Source organism: Pagrus pagrus (assembly GCF_965226575.1).
Source record: "Pagrus pagrus genome assembly, chromosome: 17".
Lineage (NCBI taxonomy): Eukaryota > Metazoa > Chordata > Actinopteri > Spariformes > Sparidae > Pagrus > Pagrus pagrus.
In genome coordinates this window covers 15,086,967-15,109,419 of record NC_140201.1, presented here as the reverse complement: position 1 = coordinate 15,109,419, position 22,453 = coordinate 15,086,967, and the positions used below count along the sequence as shown (strand labels likewise).

At 42.4% G+C, this 22,453-nt stretch overlaps 3 protein-coding genes across 3 annotated transcripts; 1 reads left to right on the top strand and 2 right to left on the bottom strand.

Moving 5' to 3' along the window:
• Window positions 1-922: 922 nt before the first annotated feature.
• On the bottom strand, window positions 923-4,174 carry cd164l2 (CD164 sialomucin-like 2). The gene is made up of 6 exons (XM_084378959.1): window positions 3,986-4,174; window positions 3,459-3,545; window positions 2,917-3,009; window positions 2,787-2,828; window positions 2,442-2,592; window positions 923-2,191 (listed from the first exon to the last, which is right to left on the bottom strand). The coding sequence occupies exons 1-6, from the start codon at window positions 4,062-4,064 to the stop codon at window positions 2,176-2,178; spliced, it is 468 nt and encodes a 155-aa protein (XP_084235085.1). The 5' UTR covers window positions 4,065-4,174; the 3' UTR covers window positions 923-2,175.
• A 5,481-nt stretch (window positions 4,175-9,655) lies between these two features.
• On the top strand, window positions 9,656-13,186 carry gpr3 (G protein-coupled receptor 3). The gene is made up of 2 exons (XM_084378672.1): window positions 9,656-9,901; window positions 11,533-13,186. The coding sequence occupies exon 2, from the start codon at window positions 11,561-11,563 to the stop codon at window positions 12,551-12,553; it is 993 nt and encodes a 330-aa protein (XP_084234798.1). The 5' UTR covers window positions 9,656-9,901; window positions 11,533-11,560; the 3' UTR covers window positions 12,554-13,186.
• Window positions 13,187-13,635: 449 nt separating this feature from the next.
• wasf2 (WASP family member 2) lies at window positions 13,636-22,452 on the bottom strand. The gene is made up of 9 exons (XM_084380263.1): window positions 22,222-22,452; window positions 20,269-20,433; window positions 19,992-20,126; window positions 19,622-19,775; window positions 18,560-18,677; window positions 18,300-18,421; window positions 16,126-16,272; window positions 15,365-15,870; window positions 13,636-15,013 (listed from the first exon to the last, which is right to left on the bottom strand). The coding sequence occupies exons 2-9, from the start codon at window positions 20,399-20,401 to the stop codon at window positions 14,856-14,858; spliced, it is 1,473 nt and encodes a 490-aa protein (XP_084236389.1). The 5' UTR covers window positions 20,402-20,433; window positions 22,222-22,452; the 3' UTR covers window positions 13,636-14,855.
• Window position 22,453: the final 1 nt, after the last annotated feature.

Genomic DNA, 22,453 nt, shown 5'->3' with positions numbered 1-22,453 from the left:
ACATCAACACAACTTTTTGCTTGTTTTAAACCGTGTTGAGTGTGAACAGTACAAATAAAAGTGCATTTTAATATTACATGAATGTACTGTGTGTGCTGTATACTGTAAGCTGACCTAGTGCTCACCTGGCTGATTTTCAGATCCATTTTTTCTGATTATAGGAATCAATTTTGTTTTTATCTGATTGCCGATGAAATACATTAATCTAAATTTGCGCTACCGTGGCTCTGTAATCTGCTAAATAACTAGCAGCTAAAGTTATTGAATAAATGTAGTGAGTAAAACGTTTGATATTTGCCTCCAAAATGTTGTGGAGTGGAAGTTTAAAGTAGCAGATAATAGAAGCACTCGGGATAATTACCAAAAAAGTGTACAGAGAAAATAGCCAGCAGCACATGAAGCCTCCTTCAACTGTTTAGTGTGCACTGTGGTAATGTGTGTGTACGCCTGACGTCCCTTTCTCTCATTGGAAATGTGTTTGTGTGTGTGTGTGTGTGTTGGGGGAGGGTGAATTCGGAGTGTAAAAGACCTGTATTCAGTCCTGTCCTTTGTCATCAGACTTGGATCACAGCCACAGTCTGCCCTGTTGGGAACTTTTTTTGTGTGGGCTCATTCAAGCCTGTAGGGTCCTGGCTCGGACAGCGACTGTTGCATCCAACCAGCCATCTTGCTTCTCCCCTGAAGGCCTCTACCAGCGCTCAGACCCTGCTGCACGCTGGCTTATAGATTAATAGGCGATTCTTATCAGCAGATACTGGGGGTGTGTCTCTGCACGCACCCAGAATCAGTTCACTTGTTCTGCAAATACTGTACAATCTCTTACTGTGATTAGCTGCTACCAACTCCTCATTTGCATGCAAACAAGCAGACATGGCACACACACACACAGAGAGACAGAAACAGGTGTTTGTCTTCAGTTTATTGAGACTGCCAGCCTTTTTAAGCATTTCTCATTCTAGTGGCATCACAAGAAAATCAAACGTACTCATATCGATCAACTTAACCAGCATCAGCATGAGTAAACAGGGTCACATCACATCTCTTTTACCTGTTATAGAAGGGTTAAAGCTGATATGTATTTATCTAGTATAAATATAAGCAGTCGAAACAAAAACGGGTTTTAAAAAAAGACTCAGCTATTGACAAGTCAAAACAAATATCACACGCACATCAGAGGATTATTCATGAAGCCTAAAGGTCTACTACTATTACTACTACTCCTGGGCCTTATGTTGGATTATGAACTGTAATTTTCTATGTTCCTATGAGTCGTTAAAGGGTAACGCCACCAATTTCACACATTAAAATGTGTTTAAAAATCTTGGGGAGAACTACTGCATATTTGAAAAAAGCCGTATAAATTGCTTTAATCGATGTCACTCGCTGGAACAGATGCATTGTGTGACATCACTGGTTTATCAGATTACATGCATTTTCTTCTGGAGCTACAAAAGGCTTTATATTCCTCTTTTCACATATGCAGTAGTTCTTCTGTAGAGCTGTAAACTTTAGAGTTAAACTGTAAGATGGCTCCTCAGGGTTCCTAGCTAAATTATCTAACTCACTGCAGCTTAATGCATAGAAGGAATATACAACATACATAAATAATCACATTTTTGGTTTCAGTAAAACACTTGTAAGTTATATACTTAGATATTCTTAAACAAAATCTCATTTTGATCTATTTTTGTAGGGATCTTGAAAAACGTTTGAAACGCCTGTTACGACCTTGTCTGACCTACTCTCTACATGGGATTATATCAGCCTTTCCCACAGCCGCACTGTACTATTTACACAGTTGAAACATTGATTCAGCTAGTGGCTTGTTGTTTGTAAGAGGACAAACCTTTAACATGTAGTATTGGTGAAAACTCACAGTGGGTTTCAACACAAAGGAGAGAAAATCTGAGCCTTTTTGCTCCTTGGAGGCGTGCCAACAGTCAAAATGTGTCTGAAATGTAAATACAATACAAACACAGTGAACACATGCAGATACTCTCATTACATGATGAAATGTCCTCTTATAAACACACCAGTCCTCCAGGGGTACATATGGGGACCAAACCAAAAATGACAGGGACAGAAAAAAAAAAAAAAACTCTTGTCGTCACAACTGGATGAGTCACTGTTTGCTGTCCTCCAGCCTCATCTTCTTGTCCTTCACGCGTCTTGTCTTCACTGCGGCTGCTCTCTGTATGGAAACAGACAGAATTCTGATATGGACTGATGGGTTTTGTGGACAGAATCTAAATACAATCTAGAGGGATGTTAAAGGTGAATCACTGTATCGTGGCTGCTGTTGTTCACTCCTGCCACCAGAGGCCACTGTTGCACCAACGGAAAATCTCTTCACACAGTGACACATTTACATGCAGGTACTTAAACTGATGCAGTCACGCGAAATTCTCTGTTCTCTGACACCTACGTGCACAGAAACTCACATGGGGTCATAGCTGCTCTGCTCTTTGGATTTGAGGAAGCGCATGGCGAGGAAACCACCCGCCTGCACACACAGCACCAGTATGATTCCTCCGATGAAACTGGACATGTCAAACTTGGCCTGGGAGAACTGTGGGGGTGAGCTTCCATCACCTGAGGGAACAGAAACGAAGGGGTTTGATTAATCTACAGTGAAACTGGGACAGCGGGCTTTTTTTCTGCGAAAGCTCTGACTAACCAGCAATAGGGAACATTTTACTCAGCTCTTATGGGAATCATAAATGTCTGACGCAAGTAAGAGGGGAGGGGGTGTAAAGGGATGCTGGAGGGGAGACGATATAATTTACCTGAGTCACCGTCACCTCCTCCTTCAGCTACAGTCTCAACAACTGGGAAATAAAACATGCAAAAGATAGTTGAGGTACTGTGGCTGTTGGGAAGCATCCTGTATTCATTTTGGAGTGTATTGTTTGCTACCTGTGCACAGGTCAGACACTCTGGTCCAGCTACAGTTCATGGCGTTGTCTGCTGAGTTGCCGTCGTCAGTCACACACATGCCTGTGTCATTACCTGAGAGGGAAATAACAAGCATTTTAGTGTGTCTCTTGGATGCCCCTATGATATATAAAACATGGTAAAGAGCCCTCTAGGGTGCCCTTCCAGTTCCAGTTCAGTTTATCTGCTCACTGGTGCCCCACCTCATAAAGCTGGTGCCCCCTATTTTTCCCACCCCTTCCCCTCAAGCACACCCGAGTCCGCCACTGTGTAATTGTGTGTGTATCATGTGTGTTCCTGACATACTAAATAATTCAGTCATCTTGTACAAACCTGGGAAGCTTATGTTACAGCAGCTGTGATGATTGAATTACTATCAGAGGTCAGGGGTGTGTGCTTCTGCTTGTCTGTGTGTGTGTGTGTGTGTGTGTGTGTGTGTGTGTGTGTGTGTGTGTGTGTGTGTGTGTGTGTGTGTGTGTGTGTGTGTGTGTATGTGTGTGTGTGTGTGTGTGTGTGTGTGTCACCATTTGGACAAAGCCTCCAGACACAGCCAGTCAGGTTGAGCATGGAGTCCCCAACGCACAGGTCACATGAGTCGGCTTGAGAACAATCTGCAGGAGGGACAGAAATGGCAGTCAATTGGAAGAGTCACTCAAAACCAGCCGATTGGCCAACGCACAATAATCTTCCCAGAGAAATATTTTTACAGCTGAAAGATTGCGAGACTTCCCACGAGTCTGCACAAAGACAGAATAGACAAAAGTGAGTAGGCAAAATTCAAGAGTGATGCCAAAGAAAGACGACAGATTCTTAGTCATGTCTCATCGTTTTGCTTATTTTCAGGTTGTAAGAAATACTGCAGGACAGGCCATCATCAGAGGTAGTGAGAGGAGAGAAGTTATCGAGGAAAGGCTCTTGAATGAGATCGAATGATACCGGAAACATCTGAAGTGTAGGAAGATACGCAAACAAGTTTCTAAAAGACCAAAATATACCGAGATGTTCACACAGTAAGAAAACAAATATAAGGCAGATGAGGATGGACCCATACCTGACTGTGAGTACACAGAGGGCACCACTGCAACAAGCAGCAGTGTGGAGCAGAGGACCTTCAGTGCCAGCTGCTGCATCCTGACAGCCACAGAGCACCAACAGCTGCAAACTTTGGTGCTTGGAGAAGAATTGGTTAGTTTTCAATAAAAAATATCGTCCGATTGTTCCAAAAAGAGATATGGCTCCTGGCTGGGACACAGAGGGACAGAGCAAAAGACGGGAGACACAGAGATCTGTGTAACATGAGCGACACACAAACTTGGTTTCCTGGCAACCAACTGGTCCACCTCTACCCTGCTGAAATACACACCGGTTTGGACGGAGTGACACCTGTTTATCTCAACAGGCAGTGCATGCTCACACGTTAACACACAAATCCTCACAAACATAAACAACAGTGGGACAAATGAGAATACTGACTGCAAAGGTACCCACGTTAAAAAAATAATCATTTAGGTTCAAATAATCTGCAATCAAAAAGCCTTTATAGTCATACTTTGCCCATTATTTCTTAATTAGTTTTCATTAATTAAGATGACAGAGAAAGTATGGGTAAGATTTAAGATAAAGATAAGACTAGAATGGCAGTCAGTAGAGTGCATACCTCTGCCAAGGCCCAAAAGTCCCCTTTAATTCAATCAAGCCTAATGCTATATCAAACACATTTAAATCTGGAGATCTGGATTTCTTTTGGATCTGCATCAAATTGTACTCTAGCCATCTAAATATGCCTGACTTTTTAAAACAGGAGCCATGCATTATTATTGGGTCTATCCTGGGCCAAGACTCATCCTCCATCCAAGTTTCGTGGAAATCTGTTTAGTATTTTTTGTGTAATCCTGCTGACAAACCAACAACCAAACAAACAAAAAATGTAGGTATGGTCACAGTACATTTACAGTATATCTCTTTCCTACATTAAATTAAATCACATCTAACTGGAGAGATGGTCAGTGGTCCATAAGAGTTGCCCATGTTTTAAGAGGATATCCCCCTTTTTTTTTTAAAGCGTTAGTGCACCATTCCAGTATTAATGTTTCATAATTTGATCAAATACATCAAACTGGCTGATACCAGATGAACAAGATGCATTTCTTTGCCATATGCCAATCCTCTTTTTGCAGGGATCTGGTGCCCTGTCCAGTTCTTTACCAGCCATAATTATTTTGTATTTTCCTGTCACACTGCTCAGATGTTCATAATGGTTATATGTTCAGGGATAGTGGGTCCCAAGCTGGGGCCGGGACCCTTCAAGTGATCCCAAGATAAATCTGAGGGGGTCACACGATAATTTTAAGGATAAGACAGAAAACAAGACTGACAAAGAGTCTCAGCATGCTAACATGCGCACATTGACAATGCTAATATGCTAATGTTAAGAAGGTGTAATGCTTATGCATTTATAATCTTAGTAATATGACCTTGCTCGAACAGAAGGGAGACGCACCATAGTAAAACTAAAGAACAAAGTATTAACAGGAAGATCATAATCGAAAAAAGCATTCTGGTAGGTGGGAGGAATCTGTATGATCAGTCGTGTAGGGAGTGGGTGAGTGGAAGTGTGCTGTAGGAGTGCTGTGGCGTGAAAACAAAGGAAACGATGTGGAGGTGTGTGAGACGGGGGAACATCGTGGACTGGCTTCACTCCAGCTGTTATACATAGGGTATTCCAAGCCCAGGTGTAAAGATTAACTCCTGTAGAGAGGAGGCGGAGGGAACAGATGGGCTGTCACATAAGTTTAGTGTTTAAGCATACTTACATTTGCTAATTCGCACTAAACAGAAAGCACAGCAGAGGCTATTGGAAATGGCATTAGTTCTCCTGACCTTGGTACTTTCTGGAACCAAATTTCATGGCAATCTATAAAATAGTTGTTGAGATATCATGGATATAAAAGACAAGAAATCCAAGGGATAACATGTTAAAGTGAGAACGTTTGTTTCCAACATGATCAGAAAACAGGACAGATAGTAAAAAATAACACTCATAGATTCCTCTGAAATAAGCAACAAAGATCCAAACCAACAAGCACGTACCTTCAGTCCCTGTCTCATCATTTTTACTAACAGTATGCTCACGGCCTGCCTTTCATACCTTGCCAATCCTCGTACCCCAGAGATGAGCCTGTGCACGACCTCTAAAAACCCTCTGGATTCTGATCGTTCAATGGCTTAGAAAAAATATCTTACATTATATTCTATGCTTTGTCTTGTGAAATACTGGATACTTTAAACTGGGCCTTTTGAAATCCTCTAACAAAGCAAACTGAAGACAACTAATGTTCACGTCAAGGCCAAACACTGACAAGAGGTGTCAAAATGCTTCTTTTTAAGTGCTCACAAGCCAAATAAAAGTGGTAACCATTGGAACCATAGACTAGAATAAACAGGAATCTCTTAAGTGTTTTTCATGTAAAGACTGGAACAAATACAGTCAGATTAAGACTGTTCATCTGCACTATCAGAGTACTCATTTTAATCAGCGATGTATCTGATCCGGTAGTTAATAAAATGTGTCTTGATGGATCCAGTCCAGTAAAGGCAGCTCTTAATATACTGTGGGTGTGAACAGACACTGACGTTTGAGTGGAACATCCTCAGACCCCATATAAACTACGTACAGTACACAGTCTGTACGTCAACAGTCTATCACCTCTCATTGTCACTTCAAATGTGTCACCGACTGATGAAGCGCTGCCACATCACTTGTCAGTCCTCTCAGACATAATTGATTTGTCTATGACAAACAACTCAGACAAGGTTGCAGAGTCCATGTATGAAGCAAGATACTGAATAATTACTGGGTGGATGGATGGATGGATGGATGGATGGATGAACTCACAACTTAGATTAGAGCAAGATGTACAACATCTAGACATAAGACAAAAGGTCTGAATAAGGCTTTTATTGACATCGATTGAGTAAATTGTTGTTTTAAAGGACAAGTTCACCCAAAAATGAAAATTCAGTCATTATCTTCTCACCCCATGTCGATGGGGTTATCATTCATAATTAAACATTTCTGGAGTTTCAGAGCAAAACAGCGTTGCAGCATTCTCCTAAACAGCAGAAGTAGATGGGGACTTTTTGAAACAACTGAAAAAAAACATAAAATGGCTCCATACTTCTCTTCCAGGGTAATCTAAGTCTTTGGATGCCTTGAGATCCCAAACTGATTTAAAGAGACATTATTTTCACCCTTTTTAAGGCCGAAATCATCACTGTATCTGCTAAGCTACAAGTGTCAGTGCGCACTCTATGGAACCATTTTATGTTTCTTTTTGGTTGTTTTTTAATGTTTAAAAACAAGTCCCCATTTACTTACGTTGGTTAGAAGAATGCTGCGATGCTGTTTAGCTGTGAAGCTCCAGAAATGTTGTGCTGTGATGGACTTTCCATCAGCATTAGGGTGAGTAGATCGTCACTGAATTTTCATTTTTGGTTAATGTTATCCTTTAATGTCTGATTGATAGTTTTGTGGAATGATAATGTTGAAATTAAAGAACAAAATTAGGTCTCATAGTGCCCTACTTAGACAATGCTCCACAACTCCCAGCTACACACGAACATGCACCAGCACAAAAAGAGTGCTTCGACCTTCAAAGTCTTATTTGTTATGCAGATGCTCTGAGTCACCGCCTACAGTAACATCGGACCAAGCCCTCAAAATCAGTGAGCCCAGAATCACGACACACTTCTCAGCTCTGTTCAGTGAATACCACCATCACCATCACCACCACCTCCTCCTCCTCCTCCTCCATCACACCGACGTGGCTCATGTACTCCCACATCTCATATGCTCACTCACACATTGTCTGGGCTGCTCTACATGGTGGCTGCTTTGAGTGTCGGCGTGCTAAAAAAGACACAAAGGGATATTCCGCAGTCTTGTCGAACACGATTTCCTCCCAAAAACCGACAAACCAGCGGATGATGCTGCCATTTAACAGCCGACAGCGGCGAGACGGCTTGTTAGTATCAGTACAGATGTAGGCTGCGTGTGATGTAACTTAATACATTATTAAGACAGAGAAAATAGGGATCCGTTGAATGTGTGTTCACCTGGATTCACCGCACAAGTGTCTGTGAGGTTTATAGCAGCTATTCTTCTAAAATATGTGATGGTGTTAATAAATGTGTCATGAGAAATGGGACGCAGACGAAGTGTTTCTGGAGGTAAGAGAGACGAACAGCTGTAATTTGGAAGGTGTGAATGTTTTTGCACTTGTAGTGACGTAGGAGGAGTTTATCGGCAGGAAGCGTGTCCTAATATGGCTCGGGCTGCAGAGATCCCCCCGGTCTGCGCATTGATATGCGCGACCACGTAGTCAATCGTTACAGCCCATCCTGCAGCACCCACTCACTATCAAACCGGGGAAGCCATGATATCCCCGCCGCTGTTAGGACACTGCAGGTGTCAGAGGCCCCCAGTGCATCAATACATTAGACAACAAGCGTTATTAATCACGTTCCAGCTTTTATTCGATTACAGGAGACACATTGTGACACATATATCCCGTGCGTATTGTTCGCATACAGGCAGATACGATTTCTCACTGATTGTGGGGCTTATTAGATCACATGGGTGAATCTCAGAATTTAATGGAATAGGAAATATTTTGTCTAAATGATGCGGGAATGTGTATTTGCTTGCAGGAACAGAATGAAAGGGTGCATTAACAACACAAGCTATGACGTCCAACAGGACACATTAACACACATTTACAGAGGAACACAGTGAAGGAGCATCAGGTACTCGATGTTTAGGACTGAAAGAGAAAAAAATAGAGATACAAAATAGATGTAAAGTGCTGTGCAGTCTCACCTCAAGGCTGTCCTTACTGATTAACATACCATTGATGTAATATAATATCATATTGTAGCATATCATATCTACATATAATAAAATATAAGTAGATCATACGATATAATAAAGATGATAATAATAATAATAACAACGACAGCAAGACAAATAATGTGTTTAGGCAAAGCAAGGGAAGTTTATTTATAGAGAAACATTCAGACACAATTTAAAGTGCTTTACATAAGCATAGAAAATACATAAAAAGCAATATGAAAATGTTAAAAACTGCATTTAAAAATGAATAAAATAAATAAAAAAATATGTAAGTTTTGTGTATGAAGAGGAGCAGTTGTGTCAGATAAGTCGTTGTTAGTGGACAGTTTACAGTTTTCAGTGTGTGTGTGTGTGTGTGTGTGTGTGTTTCACAGTGCCGGTCATCTCCCCATGACTCATCCTGATGCGTTTCAGCACCGTGGACAGCTCCATTGCGCTCCGTCCCCACATCCCGCCACCTCTGAGCCCAGCCCAACACGAGACAGCCTCGTCTCATTCAGCCGGGCCCCTGGGTCTGATTGAGAAAATGTCTCTGAGCAGGAGGTGTAGGGGTGTAGGGGTGTAGGGGTGGAGGGGTGCTGGTGGTGGTCATTATTTACCAGAAATGAGAACGAGAATGAACCGCAGTGGGAGGGGCGATAGAGATGCCGCATTTTTCTGAATGAAATTACTCCATGTACACCCCCCTCCTCTCTACTCTCCCCGCATCCTCTATGCTCGCCCCTCATTGGTCGAGCCTCCCAGTCGCTGACGTCAGGAAGGCTCTCTTGTGGATGTGTCCGCGCGCAAGAGCATCCATTCTGCCTCCAATAAGCGCTCCGAAGAGACTGAAGAAGAAGAGATGCAGGCGACGCCAAGAGAGAGTTTGGTGCAACTTTGATGAGGACAAGAAGGAGCACGGAGCGGTGTCACATACTGGGACTGTCCTTATTTATACTGGTAGCGAGCTGCGGACACAGTCACCACATCTCCACATCTCCATCATTCGGATCTTATCGGAGGAGAGAGCAAACCTGAGCGTCTCTTGCAAAGGAACCCAGAAGTCGTGCCAACAAGGTGAGATTAAGACTCCATTGTATGCATGTAGACGTGTCTGTGCGGTGTCTGCGTGATCATGTGTGCGTGCATGTGTCGGGGACATCCTCCTGTGGTGCAGTGAACCTGCAATAGTGTTATACAACAGGGACCTCCGCGCCCGCAGGTGGGATATACCTCCTCGCTCTGAGACGTGACAGGGAGGAGGATGAAAGGCTCCACAATCCTCCTCCCGTGGGAGCAAACGAAGCTTAAAATAGCATATATATACATATTATAGGAGGCATGTAGTGCATGATGGCGTGTGTTAAGTAAAAAGAGGATATACCAAAGAGCACAGGGAGAATTCCTGAAATAGCCCCTCATTAAAGATACACGACAGTGCATGGTACATGAACAGTCTGTCCCGTGTTCTCACAGTGAGCTGTTTCTCAGACTGGTACTCACTCACTTCAAGTGTGTTTACAGATTTAACCAGCCACACTATACATTATAATAATACTATAATAATATTTTAGATGTTTGTCAAAGATGCTCCTGAAACGTGTGCAGGATTAAAAATCAAGGGTGGACGGCGAAAGCCAATGAAAGCCTGGATTTAAAGTGACGTGCAATATTAATACATATATTATTAATGTAAGCTACTGTGTATTACTGACAGGTTGATCAATATCTCAATGATGCATTCATGTTCTGGTAACTCTACATATTGCGTTGCATTAACGAGCCTGAATGTTTATTGATTACGATTAGCCTGACTTCCCGCAAGACTACAGATGGTGACGTCACAGACACCTCAGGAGCCAGCAGGATTATTACATAAAATGCATTTGTGGGGATTTTAAAAAAATGTGAAGATGTTTGTACACGCTGGGAAAATGATGCTATTTGACAATGGGTCCGAAACATGGCATTTATCTTTGTATAGAGTTGTTGTCAAATATCATCAAGATGGGCTTTGGCTCTAAATCATCTAGGCTGTAAATACACTGATATGGGGCTTAATCAGAATCAGAATCAGAATCAGAATTATTTCATTGATCCCCAAGGGGGAAATTGGGTACATTACAGCTGCTCCTTCTAGAATATAAATATCAGACTATAGAGAGATAATAAGAAAATATAAACAGAGACAGATAATACGACAAAAGAGTAAATAAGAATAAAATAGAATGAGAAATAGAGATGCAAAGAAAAGTAATATTGCAATATGTAATAATTGACAGTAGTTAAATAAATAAATGCTACAAACAAGAGTGAAGTGTTGCACATGATACTGCACAGAACAAAATGAAAACAACTGAAGCAGTTATTAGTCTAATCAATGAACACTGAATGTTTTGTCACAGTATTAACTAAATAAATCTATTTATTAAGCCTTTTTTATAATTATAACCAAAAAACAATACAGGACAATATATTATTATAAATGAGAGGAGCAGAGGAGTGCCAGCACAAGAAAATTGCACCTTTCACTTATGGCTGTATCTATTTTTATGAGTTTAACATCTCAAGTCCTCTGCTGCCACATCCGGCCTCCACAGGCTCAAACCACAGCTCGTCAAGTCAAGGCTGTTTAATGCGCAGATGAAGATGCTAACGACCCATTAGAGCTAATGGCAATATTTTCTCTCCTTTTTTCTCTCTCTCAGGTTTTGTTTGTGTGACTCCTGATCAGCCATGATCCTGAACGCCTCTGACCTGGGCTGGGATGAGTCCTCAGGCACAGACCCCTTCTTCCCTCTGGACCAAATGGACAGCCCACCTCCATATGAAGTCCCGCCCCTCACAGTGTGGGGCGTCGCCCTGTGTGTTTCGGGAACTCTCATCGCCACTGAAAACGCAATAGTGGTCACCACCATCTTGGCCACGCCGTCTCTCCGCGCCCCTGTTTTCCTGCTGCTGGCTAGCCTCGGATTGGCTGATCTCCTGGCGGGTGTCGCTCTGGTGTTGCACTTCCTCTTCCTGTTCTGCGTGGAGCCCAGTGATTGGTCGGAGTTGCTGACCTCAGGACTGCTGGTGACATCACTGACTGCGTCACTCTGTAGCCTGATGGGTGTCGCTTTGGACCGATACCTGTCTTTGAGCCACGCCCTCACCTATGGCTCAAGCCAATCACGTCACAGAGCCGCCATCCTCCTGCTGCTGGTCTGGTTGGGTGCATGTATCATCGGGGCGGGGCCTGCGATGGGATGGCACTGTCTTGACGATCCAAACTCCTGTTCTGTAGCACGACCTCTGACCCGGACATACCTATCACTGCTGTGTGGTGGCTTCCTGGTGGTCGTTATGGTGACCCTACAATTGTACGCTGGGATCTGCCGCGTGGCAAGGCGACATGCCCACGCCATCGCAACCCAGAGGCACTTTCTCCCTGCCAACCAATCATATGCAAGCAAAACCGGCCGTGGGAAAGGCTTCTCTCGGTTGATCCTGGTGCTCAGCGTGTTTGTGGGCTGCTGGATGCCTTTCTCGCTTTGGGGGCTGCTGGGAGACGCGTCCAGCCCTCCTCTCTACACCTATGCCACCTTGGTGCCGGCGGCGGGCAGCTCGCTGCTGAACCCGATACTCTACAGTTTGAGAAACAAGGACATTCGCAAAGTGCTGCTCCAGGCCTGCTGCCCCCACAGATACACACAAAACACACACATACACTACCCTGTTGATGTGTAGACTGCCAAACTTCGCCAGACTCCAACCACCACACAATCTATGCCAGACATATCACTGTTTGTGTGCCAAGATACACACATAGCTGCATTGACTATCATCCAAATCCAGAACACTAAGTCTCAAACAAACCCACACACACACATACACACACACTCCCACACGTGCAATCAGCACTATCTCAGAGAGAAGAAGTCCTTCTGCGAATCAGAATGTCCTGGACTGTCCTGGCTGATGGCCATGTTGGGATTAAAGACTAAACATACTGTCCTGTATGTACTTTGTGCCTCATTTTCAATCAATTGTAGATCCACTGGATCAGAAGACTGGCGAAATCACAGGGATGCTCTGAGTGTCCCCACTCATAAAAAGTTGATTTTATGTGTTGGCACTTTAAGACGAGAGGAAAGGAGGGGCTTTACATGTAAGCCTATCACAGTGTAATGACATATGTGATCCAAAGCCCAATTTAATTTACTTGAATGTCTAGAAAACACAGTGTTAAAGATCTTTGAGATTCTATTTTGCACATGCTGTTATAAGCACTTTGAAGGGTACTGACCATATGTTCGTGTTGCACAACCTTTTTGAAATGAATTTTTTATACCGATGAATAATAAATATGCTTTTTTTCTATTTGGTGATGTCAGCACTCTTCTCTTCACCGCAGCCGAGGCTTTTAGTGCGTTTGTCTCTCCATCTCTCACTCTTTTAATTCAATCAGGCACAGACTGCTGCTCTCTGTATCCTAAATTATTTGGTGGATAAAGAAATCTTTATCACAATCACTCTGCACCCACGGCATCCTTTGAAAAACCTACAAAGCAACCTTGGTACAAGGACACAGTGATTATGCAAGACGTTTTTCTCTCCTCCTACTCATTTTTATAACTTTTATCCAATTGATTCCTTTTCACACTCCCTACACAGTCAGCACGGGGCAGTGTGAAGAAGTCTCCAGCACTGACACAGAGACGATGAGTCATGGATAAAGCACGAGGAGCCTTAATGCCAAGAACTTGTTATCCAACTTGTGACAGCATACACACTGTTCATTCCCACAGAAAAGACATCCAAACAATCAGTGTAAGTCACTCTATTATTTATTGAAATAACTAATCATTTGGAAAATTTAAGGCAGGAGAAACAGCTTTGGCTAAGCATGCTGTGTGATGAAAATAAAAAGGCACTTGAAAAATATGTGGTCCACGCTAAAACATCAGTCAGCTCTACGTTTGACTCATCCGCGGCAGCTGTTAATATTTTTGGAAGAAGATGATCAGTGGGCTGTGTGGATAACAAAAATAAACCTGCACTGACACAGAAATGCTGTATAAAAAAAGGCACTTATCAGACAGTAGGATGAGGCAAAAATCTGCCTGATTCTACAGTGATTAAAGCATCAGAGCCTAGTCCATCCCTAGAAAAAGGTCAAAATAAGAAATACAGAACAGAGTCGAAAACACAGTACAAAATGAATCATGATTGATGGTGTTAAATGTCTGCATATGTTCAGTACAGTGATCTCATCAAACACCCCAGGTGTCTGGCATGAGCCGATACAAACACACTGAATAATTCATTCATGAATCTGTTTATGAGCGACAACCACGTCTCATCCACGCGTCAACTGTTCCCAGAAAAACCACAAAAGTGAGGAAAGTAAAAGTGATAGAAACTGTGCTTTAAAAGGATAGCATTAATTATCTTTAGTAGATATGATTCAATATGTAATTTAAACTTTACATCTATAATATATAATCTATAAATGAGCAAGAATGTTTCCGTGTCAGTCCACCGAGTACGTACAAATACTGTGTATGGAAGAGGTTGTGCGCTCTCTTTCTATTACCCTTTGCCATAACAAACAAAAGCAGATAAAATCAGACATTTGGCCGGCAGCAAGGGGTGTCTGCTGTTCTAATAGACACAAAGTTAAAGGCAGAGGTGACGCACAGACTTACATCAGAGAACACTCTCACATCAATAGCATTGCTGTGTCATCCAGACACCATGAGAAATCTGGGCACAATAAGGCACACTCATACTTCACTCTTTGGACTTTTGCAAGGCTGATCTGAACAATTTTGGATAAATACAAATAAATGGGTCGAGGAATGTGATTTGTTAATAGGTCACTTATACATACTATGCGTTCACACACTCAAAACCTGACAGACTCACAGAAAAATGGACCCCTGCCTCACTGGTACTTGAGAACGTAAGTGGAAAGGAAATAAACTGATGTTGTTTACAGCTGAGGAAAGATACAGAGTGAAGTAGTGAAGGCGAAAAGTGACGCCGATCATTCGGACCACTCGTCATCGTCAAACTCTGACGAGTCGTCCTCACTGTCGCTGCATTCTACGGCGATACGACGGGACAGGATGGCAGCGACATCGTTGCCAAAGTGATCCCTCTTCTCCTGCTCGCGCTGTGCCTCCACCTTTCGTAGGTTGAAACCTGAAAGGGAGGACAGTTATGGTGAGTGCGTGTAATACTTTGCAAGCAGTGTTCTGTCATTGTAGTCACAGACACACAGTGATATAACAAAATACAAAGGCGTTTTAAATCTTAACCTTAAAAGTATGTCTTAGCTTTACCTCTCAAATGAATGTGACAGTGAAAATACCAAATTTGCATCTGAAATGTTGTGGAGTAGAAATGTGTGGCAGCACAAAATACAGTACAAGAAACTCAGCAATGTTCTTCAGCGTATATAGATGCTGTTAGAGCATTTCACTTGTTTTTTACTCAGCCAATCAGCAGTGAGGACTGTAAATATCCATTTCATATTGATCCGTTTCCTGTTACCTTGTCGGATGGCCTGCAGCAGGTCACTGTGAGCATCAACAACTGGCTCTGGCTCTGGCTCTGGCTTCGGTTTGGGAGTAGAGCTGGGTGCCCCACCACCAAAAGAGGGAGGAGGAGGAGCAGAGCTGTGAGATGGTGGAGGAGGGCCAGGAGGAGGTGGAGGAGGAGGAGGAGGTGGTGGACCGCCACCTGCAGGCATAGGCGGTGGAGGAGGAGGAGGAGAAATGGCGGTCATAGAAGGTGGAGGAGGGGGAGCAGGTGGGGAAGGATAGGCAGTGGGAGAGCTGGAGAGCGGAGGAGGGGAAGGTGGGTTGTCGAAGCCAGGGGGAGGCGGTGGAATCCCGAAGCCAGAGGATGGAGGAGGGGGAGGAGGTGCAGGGGGAGGGGCGAGGTTTGGGCGAGAGTTGGGTGGCGGGGAGGCCATGGGTGGAGCAGGAGGTGGGTGGCTTGGACTCAGCACACTGGTACGCTTCTGGGCTGGTACTCCGTACCCTCCGTCATTATACCTGTGTGTGAAAGAGAGGAAGTTAGACATGAAGTTCAATAATCCTTTTGTCTCCATCATTTTTTTGTGGCTGCAGCTCATGTTCATCAAAGAATCACAGGCTCAGAAAGTGAACAGCAGGTTCATAATCTATTTTGGTTCTGTCGAACCCTATAATCTGCAGTGCAGCTGTACAGAGTATGTACGTCCAGCACGTGTTGGCAGGGGGCGGCAGTGTGCTGGCAGCATGTGTGCTGACATGCGGGATGCTACTTACGCCGTGTCTGGAGGTGGAGGAGGCAGGAAGTCATCGCCGGGTGGGGAGCCGGGGTCATAGGCGTAGGAGCCGGTACTCTGCTCGAGGCCTTCAGAAGTGAATCCATCTCCAGATCCAATACTGCCATTCAGACCCTCTGAAGAATTCCTTAAAACACATTAAAGACATCTTAATCAGCCCAAAATACAGTGCCATTAATATTCTTTGAAACCTGGAAATGTAAAAGACCTTGATAAGTGACATGTACAGTTTGCTTATGAGAAATGACACTGTAAAGATTTATGAGGAAGTATCATTTAAAGCAGATGACGCAAATAGTAACTTTGACACTGGTGTTGACTGCTTCACACTGCTATAAAAATAACACGGTGCAGTCAGTTTGACAGCAGTAAGAGATTGGCTCGCCCTTCAGTTTAACAGCTTGAATATTTTTCTCCTTATAAGTGCTGGCTTGTGATTGAGTTACAAACAAGCGGCCAAATGAAACGGTAAATCACTTTTAAAATAGATTAAGCAACACAGCTCATACAGCAGCTTGTTCGTAGTATTATACTATTATTGTATGGCTCTGCTCATCAAAACATTACTTTTAACTTTACATGTATGCATATAGGAAAAACTGTATTTATAGTAAAAAATAGAATCACATAAACTGTTTGTGTAGAGAAAGTATTTTGTGTTGTTTTTCTGTCCTTACTGGATTGTTTTAAATTGTCTATAAAGTGTAGAAAAAATAACATCAGCAAGCAATCAAGTCAATCCTACCAATGAGACTCTAATTTGCTCTTTTAATGCATTGGACGTTTTTAGATACTAGTTTTTTTTATGTTAATCCTATTTTACATGTTTACAGTGATCATTATACATCACATTCCTGGTGTGATTCACACATTTGTTGACTACAATTTTCTAATGACAGCCAGCGTTACACCCAGCCCCGTGAGAACATTTTCTAACAGGACGTACCACCCATATCACTGTGTACAGATTGGCTGATAAGACAAGGGAGACTGGAATTTAACATGAGAAGGCCAATTCTGTGCTTTTACTGTGGCAACTAGACAGAGAGAAAAAAGCCATCTGTGGTGGCTAGCTATCCAATTCAAAACTTGAAGGCTATGGAGAGAAGAAGCTTCAAAAGCAACAGGTGAAGCTCGAGGACGTGCAGAAAGAGCTCTCTCCTGTTGCCGTAGCAGCAGATGAGTCAGGATGTGAGAGCACCACTGTCTCGTCTATCAGCTCAGGAGGGTGAAGTAGAGGGCTCTTTAGACAGATAGCTAGCTAGTTGAGCTCAGTGGTTTTGAAACATCTTTGTTACAAGGCACGCCATTTATGAAAACAAGTATTTCCAAGCTAAACCTTTACATATGATTACAGCCAGTGGTGGTATGCTAAGTACATTTACTCAAGTACCTTACAATTTTGAGGTGCCTGTACTTTACTTGAGTATTTCTCCTTTATGCGTCTTTATAATTTTACCTAATAACATTTGAGAGGGATATATTGTAATAGTGGTATCCAGAGGTGGAAGTAACTGATTATATCTACTCAAATTAGTTTAATTAAGTCATTTTTTGGGTACTTGTACAACTGAGCAGAACAAAGCAGGAGCTGGGAGTAATGTAGACTGAAAGTAACAAGAAACAGAAACCCCTTTGATTGAATGCCTGCTATTGATAATGAATTACACATCGACAGTTAAAAGGGGACACATACTCTGATTAGCATTTGAGAAGAATACTTTGTTCTTTTACTTGAGTATTATTTTCCTACCAGTAGTTTTACTTGTAATTAAGTAATATACCAGTAATCTAACTGTACTCGTATTTGGGTATACATTTTCAGTACTCTTTCCCCCACTGCTTTTACCTGACAGAGTATTTTTACACTTTAGCATCACTACTTTTACTTTAGAAAAAATCTGTATACTTCTCTCATCACCGATTGTGTCTATGTAATTTACCTGGCCAGCTCCCAAAGCCCACCATTTCAGAACTACTGGTCTACATAGCCTGCACTCACTGTGAAATTAGTACGGAACACAGGAACACAGGTTTTTACTTAATGATGAAATGCATTCAAAAGCCTCCTCGGCCTGTTGATGAGCACAGCTTTGTACCAACACACACACATCAACTTGCAGAGATCTTAACCACATTTCACTCTCAACTTACCCCAAATCATTCTTTGGCACCACAAACTCCTCTCCCATCTTACGGCGTTCCCATTCGTCCTTCCTTGTCTTGATCTTTCGGGGATTGAGCGTCCGTTGGTTCAGGTGGTCTTTCTTCTCCTTCTACTCAGACAGGAAACGGAGAAAAGGTGTCATGGGGGATACAAATGCTTTAATCTGATACAACTAATGTTATCTACTTGTTTTAATTTATTAACCGTTAATTTGTTTAGTGTGTAAAAGCATGTTTTTGTGTCTCACTCTATGCTTGCGTTTCTCCTTCATGATGTCCTTGGTGTCCTGCAGCATCTTCTCCTTCCACAGGTCAAAGAAGTAGGAGGGATCAGTGTAAAACTTCAGGGCCTCCTTTCCATCATCACTATAGAGAAGCATTAGAATTACATTCCAGGTACAAGTGACACTTTGTGTTATCTTGTGTTCACAGACATAAATAGCATGAAGTGTCTGCGGACAGATCCTTATCTGCCATATGTTTTAATAAATAGTTCCCGTTTTTAGAAACAGGCTTTTTTCTTTAGTCACGCTCTGCCTAGCATGCAAAAAATTAATTTACCATATTCTGTAAAAACGTGTCACTTTCTGCTTATCACGATGTGACCGTGTTCTGTTTTGGATTAATCATACTTCCGATGGAATGTCATGCCTCGTGCATTATTAATATCCAAGATCTCACTGATATGTGTCAGCTGGGTCGTGACACATAAGCTTTTCATTTTCCTCACAGAATGTATTCAGCGCTGCTTTGATTCAATTGAGGAATATCCTTACAAGCAGAGCTGTTTACATTTAATATAAACAGTCCAGTTTATTTGGTCAGAGACCATATTCACACGGCAGACATTTTCCTGTGACGACGCGCTCAGGGTTAGAAGTTCAAAGGTGGTGATAATGTAATGCTGTCATTTAAACATTTCACCACTTCCTGATTGATGGATGGCAAACGTGCATCAACATGATGAACCTACAGGGTTTCACAAAGGTTGGCTACATGTCTCCTGAGCAAGAGCAAAAACATTCTAACACAGATTTTGACATTTTCTGGATATTTAGTAACATAAAAAATGTGATTCTTTTCTTGAACCTCATTAAACACAGTCATTATGTGAAACCCACTCCTTGATGAGGTTTGAAAGCATATCCAACAGAGAGATGAGTTTAAATAATGCATAGTCATGAGGGAATTATAGAATGCATGTGTGTGCACATGTGCATGCACGTGTTCCCTTATTATCCCTTGCACGTTATGCTCCAGTGAATGTATATGAGCCGTGGGTGTGAATCTCTGCGTCTGCTGAGCCATACCGGTACTGGCTGAGGTGATTGAGCGGTGGCGGTGGATTACAGGTCTTGTAGGTGTCATTTATAGGCATGGGCAGTGAAGGTCTGGTGAACAGCTGCTGGTCCTGGGTCACACTGCTGCGGAAGGCCTTGCGGGTAGTGATGGCCTGCAGAGAGACTGAGAGAGAAACAGAGAGGATGTTACTGAATATTTATGGAGCCTTTATTGGGAAAGTCATTTTAATTTTTAATTTGAATTGCAGTCTCCAGTGTAAAAGCGGTTTTACTGAATAAACTGAAGATATACTATACAACTTTATGTTATACTCAGTCGTATTCACACTAATGAGCTGCTCTGATACTAACATAAGTAGTACCATGTGGGAGTACTTACCCTCTTCTTCTTTGGGGTCCAGCTGGGTGACTTTAACCTGCAGACGATCCACTCGTTCTCCCAGTGAATTCACTCTAATTGCAAATGCTCCAGCCTGGACAAACAGCTCCCCGAACACATCCTCTGCATATCTGCCTACACAGACAAGTTTATGATAAGTATCAATTAAAGTATTTGTCTCAAAATCTTCACAACTACATTTTTAATAAACGCTGCTTTAACATGCAAATACACACTGTATTTTAATGACACCCAAGCACACACAGCATTCACTCACTGAGGCTGCCGAGCTGGCGGATGATGTTGGCCAGGCTGATATTGGTGACACATTCCAGCTCACTGCGAATGTTGGTCGGGATGGTCTGGCGACACACATGCCGCGGCTCTATATTCCTCGTAACCAGAGGCATGGTGGGGGTGTCGTGGGTAGGGGGGCCCAACCCTGGAGGAGGAAGAGAAGGTGGGTCAGTTCAGCCGAAGACATACAAACATAAAAGGACTAAGACGAGAGATGTATTACCATGTATTACACACAGCTGTGAAACTAATAAACTGAGAAGCTCAATCAACAGCCATTTTGATAATTGGCCAATCATTTTAATAGAGCCTGAATGTTAATATCAGCTAGTTTTAGCCTATCACAGATACATTGATACTGACATTTATGCTGTCCGATATGAGCTGATATCCAACCTTATGTTAAGAGATTATAATGTAGACATGTAACATTCTTGTATTCATTTATAATGATTAAATTCCCAGTGGAGTTTGTTGTTTCAGTGCACTGATGTCATTTTAGACTATTAAGTCTAATATTAAACTGTAAAAACCCTGCTTTCGCTACATCTTTGTCACAAGTGTCTGATGACCACATTTGAGGGATCAAAAAATGTGCGTGCATTGGCCGGATATATTAATATTAGAATTTTTCACTTCTTAATATCAGAGTAACAGTCGGGCTCTACATTTTAAGCCATTTGTCTTGCAAAATGTACCAAACAACACAAGTCCCAGCATTTCAAACGTGAGGGATGCTGCTTATTTATGATATTTGTCACTGTAAAGTGAATAGGTTTTTTGTTTTGGACCATTTGTTTGAACAAATAAAGAATTTTTGAGAAGTCCCCATGGGTTCTGGGAAATTATAATGGGTATTTTTTTACTGCTTAATGATTTTTTTCTAGTTACTTCCATCCCTATATATGTCACATACTCATGTGACACCCAGACATACACGTATAAATAAAGACTGGGACAGACGGGGCTAAAGCAGAAGCAAAACTAAAGCTTTGCGCTGCTCAGCAAACATCCAGCATCCACCCAGCTGATGTGAAACTGGAAAATTCAGCATTAAAATAGCACAGAATGGAAAAACAATGATTTGTGCTCCATTGTGCTTAAATATTTCACTACATTGGACAAATCACAGCCAGTGTGTGTCAGTGTAAACCCCCCACACAAACCATTATCTCTACAGTGCCATATGGCATCTGTTCAGAAAATGACAACTCCCACAGGCGTTCAGAGATTTGCAGTGACTTCAGACTCTCCATGTCCCTCTCCTCTGTCTACCAACACAGTGCAGGCAGGCAGGCAGGCAGATTTTAGTTTACTGTAAGTATACCCTGCAGTGATTCCTATTCCCCTGCTCGGCTGCCTAATTACAAGTTTTTCATGTTAACGTTGGGGCTTTCACCGAATGGTGAGGTCACGATTCAAGCGTTTCTGGGTGGATTCTAGTGTCTGCACTTTTCCTTGGTTGACAGGCACAGTGTTGGTACATCTTTTTAAATAGAGGACACTATAACAGTGTAAGGTTTGTCCGTTTCTTTAAGAGAAGCCGAGCCTGTAGTTGAATGCCAGTTGAAGCACAACGCCGCACTGTGTGGTTTAGTGGTATGCTCGACAGTAACGTACAATCAACCGCTCTCTGTCAAACTGACAAACTGAAATCACAAGGGTTTAACTGATACGTTTAATATGGTGGGGTAACTTTGAACTGAACTTTTTCCTGCATCAGTAACGACTTAAGAACAATTAAATCGGAAATGTAACACTTTTACGCCCACAACATTAGCTAAAACAGGCTAAACTGTTTCTTGGGATTTCGGCCTTGTCAGAGCAGGAAGTAACTTACAGGCGCCTCTTAACTCGAAGAAACAGCCAAACAAATGTATTTTTACATCTTCCACTTTATGAAAACAATACTTATTAATAATTTTCTACTTACCGTCAAAACTACCAACTGTAAGCCCTCTCTATAGTCTGGTTGTTGTCCTGTCTCAAGATTTCCACAAGAAATGTAGAGCGGTACAGTATGCGGACGGGTGACACAGATCCCAGAAGTCCCGGGATTGTGAACTTCTGATTGGTCGAGCGGCCGGGTTCCTCAAAGCTGATTGGCCATCGCGCCTGTCGCCTGTGTTTGCCGAGAACAGGATGTGGAAATTTCAACGTAAAAA